This window comes from Myxocyprinus asiaticus, chromosome 6 (genome assembly GCF_019703515.2).
Source record: "Myxocyprinus asiaticus isolate MX2 ecotype Aquarium Trade chromosome 6, UBuf_Myxa_2, whole genome shotgun sequence".
Taxonomy (NCBI): domain Eukaryota; kingdom Metazoa; phylum Chordata; class Actinopteri; order Cypriniformes; family Catostomidae; genus Myxocyprinus; species Myxocyprinus asiaticus.
In genome coordinates, this window is record NC_059349.1 from 39,223,337 (window position 1) to 39,237,066 (window position 13,730).

At 39.3% G+C, this 13,730-nt stretch overlaps 1 protein-coding gene across 4 annotated transcripts in view; it reads right to left on the minus strand.

The window, feature by feature from the left end:
- Window positions 1-13,730, minus strand: part of chd8 (chromodomain helicase DNA binding protein 8) — a 38,784-nt gene that overhangs the window by 18,847 nt on the left and 6,207 nt on the right. For all 4 annotated transcript variants that reach the window (XM_051700022.1, XM_051700023.1, XM_051700020.1 and 1 more), the window contains 10 exons: window positions 11,222-12,283; window positions 9,433-9,711; window positions 9,219-9,335; window positions 5,168-5,622; window positions 1,612-1,726; window positions 1,208-1,411; window positions 1,007-1,075; window positions 578-633; window positions 369-486; window positions 165-248 (listed from right to left, as the gene is read on the minus strand). In XM_051700022.1, coding sequence (XP_051555982.1) covers window positions 165-248; window positions 369-486; window positions 578-633; window positions 1,007-1,075; window positions 1,208-1,411; window positions 1,612-1,726; window positions 5,168-5,622; window positions 9,219-9,335; window positions 9,433-9,711; window positions 11,222-12,190 — 2,466 coding nt within the window. In that variant the 5' untranslated portion in view covers window positions 12,191-12,283. The remainder of the gene's footprint in view (window positions 1-164; window positions 249-368; window positions 487-577; window positions 634-1,006; window positions 1,076-1,207; window positions 1,412-1,611; window positions 1,727-5,167; window positions 5,623-9,218; window positions 9,336-9,432; window positions 9,712-11,221; window positions 12,284-13,730) is intronic.

A 13,730-nucleotide genomic window follows, 5' to 3' on the forward strand; every position in this document is an offset into this window, starting at 1 on the left:
TTCACATCACAACTTAGATGCATTTACATCATAAATCAATACTCTCTTCATCAAAATGTACTTGTATATGGTAATTTTGATCTCTCCCTGTTGCCCCAGAGAACAGAAGCTATTTTATTTTGGGTCTTGGAGAAGCACTGGGTATGTGGTGGGTAAGCCCTTACTTCCCCATTGTCCTTATCGACACTATGTGACTCATCCAAGATACGATCAATCTCCACATAGTCTGGATTGAAGGGCTCCTCATCCTAAAGCACAGAAAATGAGTTTCAGATGTACTTAAAGATCATATTTAACCAAACCAGATATAAAAAGCAATATTTCCCAATGTATGCAAGTTCTATTCATGCTTTTTAATAGGGTCCCACCTCCTGAAATATGTTCCTCATTTGTGCCTGCTTGGTCTTGAACCTCTTCAGCTTCTGATTGATCCTCTTATCTCTCTCCAGCTGTTCAAGACTGGCCCATTCACAGTGCATGTACGAGCTAAGAAAACATCACAAGTTACAAAAATATTCCCACAAGAGACATTGCCACAGAAGAGTGTTTCTATTTATATGAGGTGATCATGACTCACTAGTTTTTATATTTCACAAAGAATTCCTCCACATTTATATACAGCCCTGGAGACACCTGCAACAAGTCAAAAATAAGTATGAGGGTTTAAAATAGACTTGGTAGCTAGACTTTAACTATGAACAGTACGCATTGCATGCTGTCCATTACAACAGAAAATAATTTCGAAACATATCTCAGTTAGTAAAAAACAGACAAACATATGTACAGTAATGCAACTACAAATGGGGCAACCACTGTACACTTGCCCCACAGACTTTCATTGTAATTGCTTAACCCACAACATTTTTGGCATGTTTTTACAAATGGAGATATTTTCTGTGGTGATCAACAGCATCCCATGGATGTTCTCGATTAAACTCATCTTACTCCTTTATAATGCCAGTTACTCTGTTTGATATAGCATTGCATGAATAGATAAGACACTTGCCTCCTTTTTGGTCAATCGCATAGACAAAATTTTATCCACAATTGCAGCATCCTCCTCACTTGGGTTTTCCTAAAGTACACATATAGAGAAATCAGATTCATGTTCATAAACTAAACATTATTCTGACTAAATATGAGAAAGAAAGAAAAATAACAACAAATGAAATAAGTCCAATCAGCCATGACCACAGTGCTTACACACCACAAAAAACTGCATGCTTGAAAGACCGTCCCCATCTAGCTCCTTTTGGAGTTCTGCTCCCATTGACTGTACATGCCCTGCAGCAGACATGACAGTCGTGGTCACATCAACGTCTGCATCTATTTCATCTTCATCATCTGTGATTTTAATGTCTAAATCTTCTGTGTACTTCTTCCTCTTCACCTGACGGTTAGAGCGCCTCTTCTGTTGGGAGAATTGCACTGAAGTCAATACATTAGGTCTATTGCATTGTTCTGATGCTCCCTATTCAAAATCAAATGGTACCAATGCAATTTTAATGCCTGCTAACACGTACAACACTTACGGCTTAATATGGCTGCTATGACTACCTAAATGTATGTTAGTACCAAGTGAATATGCTTCTGTATACGAGTGTGCAATACCTGTGACATGTCCTCCTCCAGGGTGCGGGGTGAAACAGGTGGGCTAAGATCTACATCTGAGTGGTCAGAGGATGCATTTCTTTTCCTTTTCTTACCACCCACTAGAGTGATGGTGCTATAGAGAGGGAAAGATAAAAAAAAATTAAAAAAAATTTAAGTAGGAACTAGATTTTTCCATTTTCTAAAAGAAGTGCTTCTTGCTTATGCAAAACTCACTGCCATAATGGTAAGGTGTTGTGGATGGTTGCCAGGGAATTGCTATGTGGTTGCTCGGGTGTTCTGGGTGGATGTTGACTGGTCTAAGTCAAAAGAGCCCACTCTCAAGTCTCTATGATTTTTTGACCTCTAGATATGGCTCAGGTGTAAGACTTTTTAGCCCATTTTATCGTCCACCAGGTGAAAACCTTGAAGGCCTCGTTCACACCACCATTTACATTTACTTTTATTTACATTTATGCATTTGGCAGACGCTTTCATCCAAAGCAACTTACAGTGCACTTATTACAGGGACAATCCCCCTTGAGCAACTTGGAGTTAAGTGCCTTTCTCAAGGACACAATGGTGATGGCTGTGGGAATTGCACCAGCAGTTACCAGTTATGTGCTTTAGCCCACCACGCCACCACCAGCGACAGGATGTCAATCATTTTCAATAGGGCTGCCCCCGACCAAAGATTTTCCTAGTCGAGTAGTAGGTGTTAGTTTAAGCCATTAGTCAACTAGTTTATTAGTCACACGTTTATGATATTCATTTAATTACTTATATATTGGGGGGCATCAGAATATGGTTTGAGTTCCAGGGCTGAGAAAGAATGTTATAAGTAACATTGCTAACACTGTTCTACATTACAGAGAAATACTAAACCGTAATAATGAAACTTTAAAGTATAAATTTTACAAGCGCATGCAAAAAAGCAAGCCACATCGACATCGGCAAAAGCGGTAATGATTCTGAATGTGTCGGACAAACCAGCAAGGAGACCGTCTGAACATTTTGTTAATTTATAGAGAGAATTGCACATTAGGGTTGTGCTGACAGACAATGATCTCGGGGATCGACGATGGTCAGAGTGATCGCCAATAGCTGATGCATTTGACGAAGTCAAGACGATATTTGGCTCGTTTTCCCATTAATGTATTAAATTATTATTAGGCTATTATTATTATTATCAAATTAATATTACAAATAATTTGTCCGTAGACACACAGACACACGCTTGAAGAAACACACATAATTATATTATTATGTATGACACGCTGTTTGTACTGTGGCATGCATGCAAGACATTTGTCTAAGTAATTTTCCTTCTGCATATTTAGACGAATACTTGCCTGATGGTAAATGGAAAGGTGGTTATTTACACACACACACACATTTTTTTATTATTATTTTTTATTATTTTTTTTCTCAATCACTTCATTATTTTAATTGCTTTTTCATTTCGTGGATATTTATATATAAAATATCCGAATTACATCAGCAACACCCGGGCTGAGGGATCGGTGAATATTCTTGATTTAGTGATTTTGCTTTGAAAGTTAAATTAATTTATTTAAAAAACGAAAAACTTAAATCAAATACATTTCTAAATTCAAACTGCACTCCAAACGAAATGAAAAAGCAATTATAATAATGAAGTGATCGGAAAAAATTCATAAATTACAAATATATATATTATATATCGTGAAGGAGGGAACAAAATGAATATTTACACACATGATGTATTTTCTTGGACACCGAAATACTCAACCAGTAGAGAATGCACAGATGAAGTAGGTTCTTTGCCAGAGTTATACACATTTTAATTGCACTTAATTGTTTTCCAGTTTCATTTGAATTTTTAGTTAAAATAAATAAAGTTCAGAGTTTGAAATCAAGGTGTCTTGCTTTATTGTGTAGGCTTTACCCTAACCCTGCTTAAAGAAAATTACGCCATAATACCACCTAGCGTCCAACCAGCGGTAACAAGCGGTTCGTCGGTTTCCTGTGAAGTTTTTTTTTCTGCGACCAACCGACCAATCAAAACTTGGTCGACCAAGACTCTTCTCATCGACTAACGTTTGGTCGACTATTAGGGGGCAGCCCTAATTTTCAATGAGAGCAGAGTGACACAAACAATTGCAACTGCTGGCGACAAGATGTGTGCGTGGTGAACGACACAGTTAAAACTTTATGAAAATTATGAGCAACATTTGGGAGTGACTATCAATGAGAGTGAAGTCAGTGGAGCTCACATTATCTGTCCCCCTGGTGTCAGGTGCAGAGAAGACGGAGAAGTTAAAGGGATAGTTCACCCAAAAATGTATTCTCTTATCATTTACTCACCCTCATGCCATCCCAGATGTGTATGACTTTCTTTTGCTGAACACAAACTAAGATTTTTAGAAAAATATTTCAGCTCTATAAGTCCATAAAATGCAAGTGAAAAACTTTGAAGATCCAAAAAGCAGATAAAAGCATTATAAAACTACAGTGGTTAAATTAATATCTTTAAAAGTGATGTGCGATTGTGATACAAATCAATATTCAAGTCCTTTTTTACTATCAATCTCCACTTTAAAATTCTTCTTTTGTTTTTGGTGATTCGCATTCTTTGTACATATCGCCACCTACTGGGCAGGGAGGAGAATTTATAGTAAAAAAGGACAAATATTTATCTGTTTTACACCCACACCTATCATATATCTTCTGAAGATATGGATTTAACCACTGGAGTCATGTGGATTTGCTTCTTGGACCTTTAAAGTTATGGCCACCATTCACTTGCATTGTATGGCCCTAAAGAGCTGAGATATTCTACTAAAAATCTTAATTTGTGTTCAGCAGAAAAAAGAAAGTCTTACATATCTGAGATGGCATGAGTGTAAGTAAATGATAAGGATTTAAATTTTTTGGGTGAACTATCCCTTTAAGTGACTGAGCGATTTCACTGTTTTATATGAACTGTCGTAACCAGTAAAAAAGATGCGTGAAAGAAATCGTCTGTATTCTGAATGAGTTTGATTCATGCATTGGTAGATCATTTATCTTGATAATATATGATACAATGAGCACTGCTGCATATTGTATAAACACACTCAACTCTTTGCAGCAAGAAAACCGATTCCTTATCAAATTAGAATGATATCTTTTTACTGGCAGTGTATCTCATCTATGAGCAGAATTTCAAAAGCTATGGCCAGCTGTGCAGTCCACCAATAACATTAGAGCGAAACAGTAGGTCAGCCCACTAGTTCAGGGACTAGCGATATCAAGCGACAATGTCACTGGTGGTATGAACGGGGCTTAAGCCTGATTGCTAAGAAAAGTAATACAATAAATCTTCTCAGCAAACGGCACGATTTGAGGTATCATTCCTGTCCATAGCACAAACTGTGCAGGACAAGTTATGCACCAAAGTTTAATACTTTAGTTTAGAGGTTTTTAGGGAGTTTCCTAAGAATGAGTAATAGTTGTGGTTGCTTTAGCAACCTACTAAAATATGTCAACGAGGTTGAGGTTTATACAATTATCCCAAGTCAAACTCTTTCAGGAAGTATAAGCAAAATGTACTTACTTGAGTTTAGACTTGGATTTACTTTTACTGCCTCCACCTCCAGCAACCATTCCACCTACTCCTGGAGTCTTAGCCTTGGATTTCTTCTCTCCTCCTGCAGTTGGGCTTTTCTTCTTGCTACTTCCACCTCCTCCTCCTTTCTTTTTGGATACAGCAGCCCCTGTGGCACCCTCTAGGTCTGCAGAGGTCTGTCCAGCAGGCAGTTCATCCTGGTTGAGCACTCGTGGGATGTTCCTTTCGCCTCTGGCTTTGGCCCGTGCAATGGCCTCAGCAACAATACGGTTTGCCTTTTCCTGCTTGCAAAGGGTTTCCACTCTCCGCATGGGCTCCTGGACCTTTGCCAAACGCACACCGGAAGACACCGTTGTAGTGGTGGTGCTGGCCGCAGAACTAGCAGCAGAGGTACTGATAACTTTCACCACAGAAACAGCTCCACCAGCACTGGAAGTGGCATTCTGTGGGGAAAAAAAAAAGTGTCACAAATTTCATTCTAAGCACTTTTACAATTGTGTACAGAATTTATATTTTATAAATCCTTCAGATAAAGTTATATTAATATTTACATTATGTAATAAATATTAACGCTATTAGTTATGCTAAGGCTAGGGGCAGGGCTTGCCTTTTCTGTATGTGGGTGAAAGTGAGAAGGCCAGGGTTAGGTGCACATTGCTGGGTTAAATTAGATAGGCTAATTGATAGAGTTTATGTTGGAACATGGCCTGAAATTGTTTAGGACATTTATGACATAGCTAAAGCTAATTTTATTCCAAAATGTTTTTAAACATTGTGGAAAAAAATATTGAATATACTAATGACATTATAATAATAAAATATAATACAAAGAAAAATAATAATAAATGTCTTGATGCCTCATCCCATTTTATTAATAATTTTCATGTATAGAATTTATTTATTTTTTTTTAGAACAAGTGACTTGTTTCTGACAAGTACACCATCAGTTTTACTCGTCTGAAATGCAAATATATGGAAAAGCTAAGTTTTGAGCCCTGTTACGGCTCAAGTCTACATTTTTATCAAACTTATGGACGATTCACGATTCATTTTTTTAAAAAAAATTTTTTAACATGGTTTCAAATTGTATGTTCTTTATAAGAATGTAAGGCACCTGATTAGAGTTCTTAAAGTTCTTTTCATCATAGGAAACAAAGGTGTGCAAGAAAAATGTACAAATGCACCACAGGGGTAAGTTGTCAACAAAGTGTAAATGTAAAATAAATTAAAATCTAATAAACCCAGATGTTCAGAAATAATAGAATAAGAAAACTGCTAAATTCTTAGCCAGTGTGGGTATTCATTTTATCTAAGCAAAGTCTATCTAGAAAGTTATCTTGAAATCAATATCTATAAATTATCAAGTTTATCTAGAAAGTACTCATTGTTTATCAAACAATTTGTGTGTATAGTCATAAACCCCAGCAGATAGAGAAGCGCCCTCTAGTGGTTCACGCTGAGCAGTGCTTCAATATGAAATAATTTATCATTACAATTCAACTAGCAAAGTTTGGTCAAAATGATCGCTTGCCAAATGTTGCATATAGATGCAGTACACTTGAAACACGTCACAGAACAAAGCAATAATTAGCCATCTATCTGAATCATCATGGCAAAAGGAGCGGTGGATGTTTGATTATCCCATATACAGTTGAATTAATTACTCGTCATGCACAAAGTAGATGTCCTAAACGACTTGCCAAAACTATAGTTTGCTAATATTAAATCTGTGGAGTGGTTAAAAAATTAGTTTTAATGACTTAAACCCAAATGTATGTAAACTTCTGACTTCAAATGTATAGCCTCTCCATGATTTGAAATGAAGCACCCATAACCATCACGTAACTAACGCTTTTTTTATGGGTAAAAAAGGAGACCGTTCATCAACATGCGCAAGCCGAGGCCAGTTATGGTCTTAAGCGGGCGTATACCTACATGATGGACGAAGCTGCAGCTTCAATCACACTGTGTACAATCATACTAGGAATATTACCACTGTCTTTAATATCAGTGTTGTTTTTTTAAATGTATTTTTGTATTTTTAATCCCCTTTTCTACCAATTTGGAATGCCCAGATCCCACTACTTAGTAGGTCCTCGTGGTGGCGTGGTTACTCACCTCAATCTGGGTGGCAGAGGACAACTCTCAGTCGCCTCCGCTTCTGAGACCGTCAATCTGCGCATTTTATCACGTGGCTCGTTGTGCATGACACCGCAGAGACTCCACATGTGGAGGCTCATGCTACTCTCCGTGAGCCACGCACATCTTACCACGTGCCCCATTGAGAGCGAGAACCACTAATCGCGACCACAAGGTGGTTACCCCACAAGGAGGTTAATTCTTTTTCTCTTTCTCATTCAGCCTTTGGTGGATTTACAACATAATAGCGTTTGCAATATTTTTAGCAAAATCTCGATTTCTCAATTTAAAATAAATAAAAAAGATCAAAACGCAAAAAAACGCAAATTCAAATTAATCGGAAAACTGCCCAGCCCTAGCTCATAATAAATCAAAGAACATTACAGTGCATGTATGACAGACATTATCATTAACATGATCTTCCCTATAAAGTAGGGTGGCCAGATGTCTCGTGTTTCCCGGGACAGTCCCGTATTTAAGCACTTTTCTAGTGTCCCGACTTATTCAGAAAAAATCGTGTTTTGTCCCGTATTTCCCCTCTCCTAAAATTACTCTGTCACGTGAGTATTCTAATCAAAGGTAGCCAATGATACGGCTTGTAAAACCAATAAAATCACACTGTTATTTGCAGTACATGATTGGATTAAACTATCCACTCACAATCCCCTATCAACAAACGTCCAGTTAGTGAACTGACTGAAGAGTCAGTTTGAAAGAGTACACAGATGAAATTGCGGCTGGAAAATGTCAAGGAAGCATGCATGTACATTTAATGAGGATCTTCAAAAAGTTTACATTTCTAAAAAAGGAGTCACAGACAGAGCCTAGTAGAGTGAGGTGTGAGATTTGTGGAGCTCGCTTTTCCATCGCCCACGGAGGCCACACCGACATCACGAAGCATGTTCATACAAAAAAGCATGTGGATGCTGCTAAAAGTGTGCCACACCAAGTGTTAGCGATTTTTTTGTGAAGCAAAGTTCTGAATCTGACAAGGTGCATACAAGTGAAGGACTTTTTGCTTATCATTCTGTTGTGCACGGCCATAGCTTTGCATATTCATGACCTGAGAAAAGTCTTGCAGGCCAGGCTGGAGGAATCATTCATACCCTCTGACATTAAAAAGCTGTTGGATGCTCTGGCTGAAGCTGGTGACATGCGAGCAGATGATTTCTTTTGTACAGTGAGAAACTTTTATTCAGCATTGGTGGATTACCTCCAAAATTGGGGCCACTCATTGGAAAACACAGCAAAACTTGAGTGGGCCCTACTGAGAGACATTCCAGAGTGGAAAGACATTCAGAGCAGACACGAACACTTCTACTCCAGAATACCCACTCTCGGTTTGATTGACGAAACCACACACTTTGATGAGAGGGCTTGCACAAAAAACGTTGTCACTTGTCGCATTACTGAGTGGAACATGAACAAAACGGCCATGTCTGAGAGATGGACAGACGTTTTTCGTGAGCTGGAGAGCAAGACCATCAAATTCGGAGTCTTAGCCAAAGTCATGGAGTTTGTTTTATGCCTGCCTGGGACATCAGCATCTGTGGAGCATGTTCTCATTAATGAACACAGCATGGACACCGGATAAATCTCGACTCTGTGTAACAGTCATAAAGGCAATGCTTTTCGTACGTCTTAATTTTGGACTGGACTGCTCTGCATTTTATGATAAACTTTTGAAAGACAAGCGCACACAGAAAAATTGCTGCCAGCGAAAAGTACAAGGTGACAACAGTTACAGATGCACAATCTACTTCGCATTGATCTGCGCCTAGGTAAGGATACGTCAATTTCCTTTTTGCTGGGAGGGGGCTGTCCTGTTTTCCACAAGCAGGAATCTAGTCACCCTACTATAAAGACAAATGCCATAAAACTGATGCACAGCATGTCCTACCTGTGGCTGTAGCAGTAGTTTAAGAGGCACTGCTAGTCTTTGTCCTCCTTGCCCTTGAGAAATCTGCAACACTTGAGGGCTGCCACCAGCATTAGCTGCCCCAGTAACCAGTTGAAACTGTTGTACACACAGAAAAGGATGTTTTCTGTCAACAGCAAATTCATCTTCAACACAGATAGACGTACTCCACTGCATGACCTGTCCTCTCACTCACCTTGGCTCCCTGCTGGTTGGGCTGCTGTTGAACTTGTAGCTGAATGGTGAGCACTTTTGGCTGTGCCCCCGTTTGACCTGCCTTGGCTTGGGCAAGAGCAGCCAGCTGGCCTCCCTGCAGGACCAACTTCCCTGGCAAAGAGCCCAACACCAGCCTGGGCTGCTGGCCTTGTTGACCTGCACCTACAGCTGCAGTTCCCCCTATTGTCAATGTCCCAGCCTGGCCAGATCCACCTTGGGAGGGCTGCTGTAGCACTAGCGTGATCCTCTTTGCTTCACCCTGAACAGAGAGATGGGGGCTACATGGATTCTGACTGCAAAGATTAAAATGATGGTTCACCCAAGAATGAAAAGTCTATCATAATTTACTCACCCTTGTGTTGTTCCAAACCCAAATGGCTTTCTTCCATGAAATAAAAAAACAAGATGTTAAAGGGATAGTTCACCCAAAAATGAACATTATCTCTTCATTTACTCACCCTCATGCCATCCCAGATGTATATGGCATTCTTTCTTCTGCTAAACACAAATGAAGATTTTTAGAAGAATATCTCAGCTCTGTAGGTCCAAACAATGCAAGTTAATGGTGGCCAGAACTTTGAAGGTCTAAAACGCACAGAAGGCAGCACAAAAGTAATCCATATGACTCCTGTCATTAAATCCATATCTTCAAAAGTGATAAGTGTAGGTGAGAAACAGATCAATATTTAAGTCTTTTTTTTTTTTTTTTTTTTTTTTTTAACAATCAATCCCCATTTTCACTTTCAATTTCTTCTTAATTTTATTTTGCCATTTCGCATTCTTCTTGCTTATCACTACCTACTGGGCATGGAGGAGAATTTGTAGTAAAAAAGGACTTAAATCTTAGATCCGTTTCTCATCCATACCTATCATATCACTTCTGAAGACATGGATTTAACCACTGGAGACTTTTGGACTACTTTTACACTGGCTCTTACAGTTGCTCCGATACCAACATTTTGGATTCGGTACGATACCAGCCGTGGTACCTTGGTATCAATACTAAATCGATACTATAATCAAATAAAAAGCCTCAGATTTTTTATTAAATTATACAGAAAATGAAAATTAAAAGAACTGCATAAAGTCTTACAGATTCAAAGTACGCGTTTTCCATTTGCATCCGTGTGTGCACGTATCATATGACAGAGCAGAGCGGCACCTCTTGTTCATTCTGTAGTGTGCAGCGCACGTGACTGTATATTATTTAATTCAATTACATCCCCCTGCTGTTTAAAGATCACACTTGGCCATATCCAGAGGTTTTTTTATTTTATTTTCAAATTGTCATTGATTTCATCTCAAATTTGTCACATCTCATATCATTTTGCTAATGACAGCATACTGTAATATGGTACTGAAATTAGCAACAAGATAATATCGTAACATTTGTTATCTCTACTGCCTTTATGTGCTGTTTGGACTTTCAACGTTTTGGTACCCTTTCACTTACATTGTGAGGACCGACAGAGCTGAGATATTCTTCAGAAAATCTTCATTTTTGTTCAGCAGAACAAAGTCAGTCATACACATCTGGGATGGAATGAGGGTGAGTTTTTTTGTGAACTATCCCTTTAAGCAGAACATAAGCCTCAGTCACCATTCACTTTCATTCTGCCAAACATCTCCTTTTGTGTTCCACAAAAGAAAGTCAAACAGGGATGTGAATGATGACAGAACCACCTTTAAGTAAACTACCTCTTTAAGTACAATAAAAGACAACACATGAGGAAAGTCAAATTAAATAAAATAACTATAAAGAGACTGACCTGCTGTGACACCGCAGAGAGGGTCACTCCTTGAGGTCGGACAGCTGCTGTTGATCCAGGGGCTATAGCAGCTGAAGCTTGGGCCTGTGTCTGTACTGGTGTCTGTAGGGACACCTGTGTTTGAGGCTGCACCTGTATCTGTGCCAGCTGAGTTTGTGACTGCAGCTGACCCTGTGTCAACTGCGTCTGTGCAGGTATCTGCACTTGTACAGGCTGTGTTTGCGCCTGTGACTGTGTCTGGGACAGTGAGGTCAGTAGCACCTGCTTCATTGGGCCATTTGTTGTCTGAACCAGCCTTTGGACCCCAGACCCCATTTTCACCTGCCCTTGACCAGGAGATGTCGCATTTAATACAGTACCTCCAGAAACAACTGCCATCCCTGGCCTGAGAGGGGTTCCTGTCAGGACTCTAGTGAGGGTGACTTTCCCTGGAGTTCCGGTGGCTCCAGTGACACCCTGCAGCACTTGAGTCTGACCCTGAGGGCCCTTTAGAATGACGATTTTGGGGGCCGATTGTCCTGGAGACTGTTGTGTAACTGCAGATATCTGCTGGGTGGTGACTTGAGAGCCTGACACAGGTACTCCTAGAGGAGAGTTGAGCAGGACTGTTGCTGCCCCACTGCTGTTACTGGCCACTGAGATAGAGGGTTGAGACACTGCCTGAACGGAAATCTGAGCTGGAGCAACGGAGACATCCTGGGACATCTGTGTGGGCTGCTCTGGCTGAAGAGTCTGAACTGGGAGAGGGATGGGAGCTGCGATAGGTGTTGGGATTGAATCTAGATCTGAAACAGCATCACCGAGTATCGGGACACCAGGATCTGGTGTATGTGGGTCAACTTGGCCCAGGGCCAACTTTAGTGCCTCCTCAACTGGGTCTGAGGAGCCCTGGGAGAAGGCATCCTCCGGCAGGGAATCCAAATTGAACAGTGGTGTGTCATCAAAGAGGTCCATAATAGGATCTGCCATCTTGTCAAACAGTTTGTGAAAGAGAGCAAACAATAAGTGATATCCAGTGTTGGTACACAAACATCCAACAAGTCCAAAGAGTCTGCAGATATGCTGTTTGAGAAGGGAGAGAAAGAAAGGACAATTGTTAAAGGGTTAGTTCACCCAAAAAATGAAAATTCTCTCATCATTTACTCACCCTCATGCTATCCCAAATGTGTATGACTTTCTTCTGCTGAACACAAAGATTTTTAGAAGAATATCTCTGCTCTGTAGGTCCAAACAATTCATGTGAATGGTGATCAGGCCTTTTGAAGGTTCAAAAAGCAGATAAAGTCAGCATAAACAATCTATCAGACTCCATTGGTTTAATCCATGTCTTCTGAAGCGATCCAGTTGGTTTTGGGGGAGAACAGACCAAAATATAACTCCTTTTCTTTTACTGTACATCTTGCCATTGCAGTCTCTAGGCACAATCGTGATTTCAAGCTCGATTACACTTCCTAGCGCTTGACACATACGCAGAGTGCTAAATGGCGCTATAAGAAGTGTAATCGAGCTTGAAACTATGATCGACAAGGAGACTGCTGTCAAGATGTACAGTAAAAAAGGAGTTATGTTTTGGTCTTTCCTCCCCCAAAACCAACTGGATCGCTTCAGAAGACATGGATTAAACCAATGGAGTCTGATAGATTATGTTTATGCTGACTTTATCTGCTTTTTGAACCTTCAAAAAGCCTGATCACCATTCACATGAATTGTATGGACCTACAGAGCTGAGATATTCTTCTAAAAATCTTTGTGTTCAGCAGAAGAAAGTCTTAACTTATATTGCATGAGGGTGAGTAAATGATGAGAGGATTTTCATTTTTGGGTGAACTAACCCTTTAACACCTACAACAGGACAAACATATCCAACATTGTTACCTTAAAGTGAACATTAAATTGTGCTCGCATCTCAATTTACTTCCATGATGTGACATATTTCAAATTAAGTGAAACAGGATATTCAACAAGACAAATATGACAGGACTTCATTTTATCCATTAAGATTTCATTGAATCAGTAACCCTTAAATGCATGGTAATTTCCCCCAAACACTTACATATTCAGGTCTTTAGAGACCTGGTACTTACATCTATCAAAAATGGCTGTACAACATGCCCAGATAGTGGAAAATTGTATATTTATATGACAAAATATTTTCAAGACAATTAGAAAACAATAAATTAAAATATATTTGGATGTTTTATTTTCATAAATAAGAGAGATAATGCAACAAATCAGGACAAATCACTAACAGGATTCATTATTCTCACACTGAAATTTCATGAGATGCAACTGGCTGTTCAAACACATATTGAGCTACACATAACACAATCTACACATGTGTAATGTATGTGTAACTTGTGTAGCTTATGTATATTTTTCTCAGGCACTTGAGTCTAAACAGATGCACAACTTACATTATTTCAGGAGTACACCCAAATTACAAAAGTCATATACTTTTCATATGTGTTGTACTTGCTAAAAGTTAACTTTGTTGTTGATTCTTCATCAA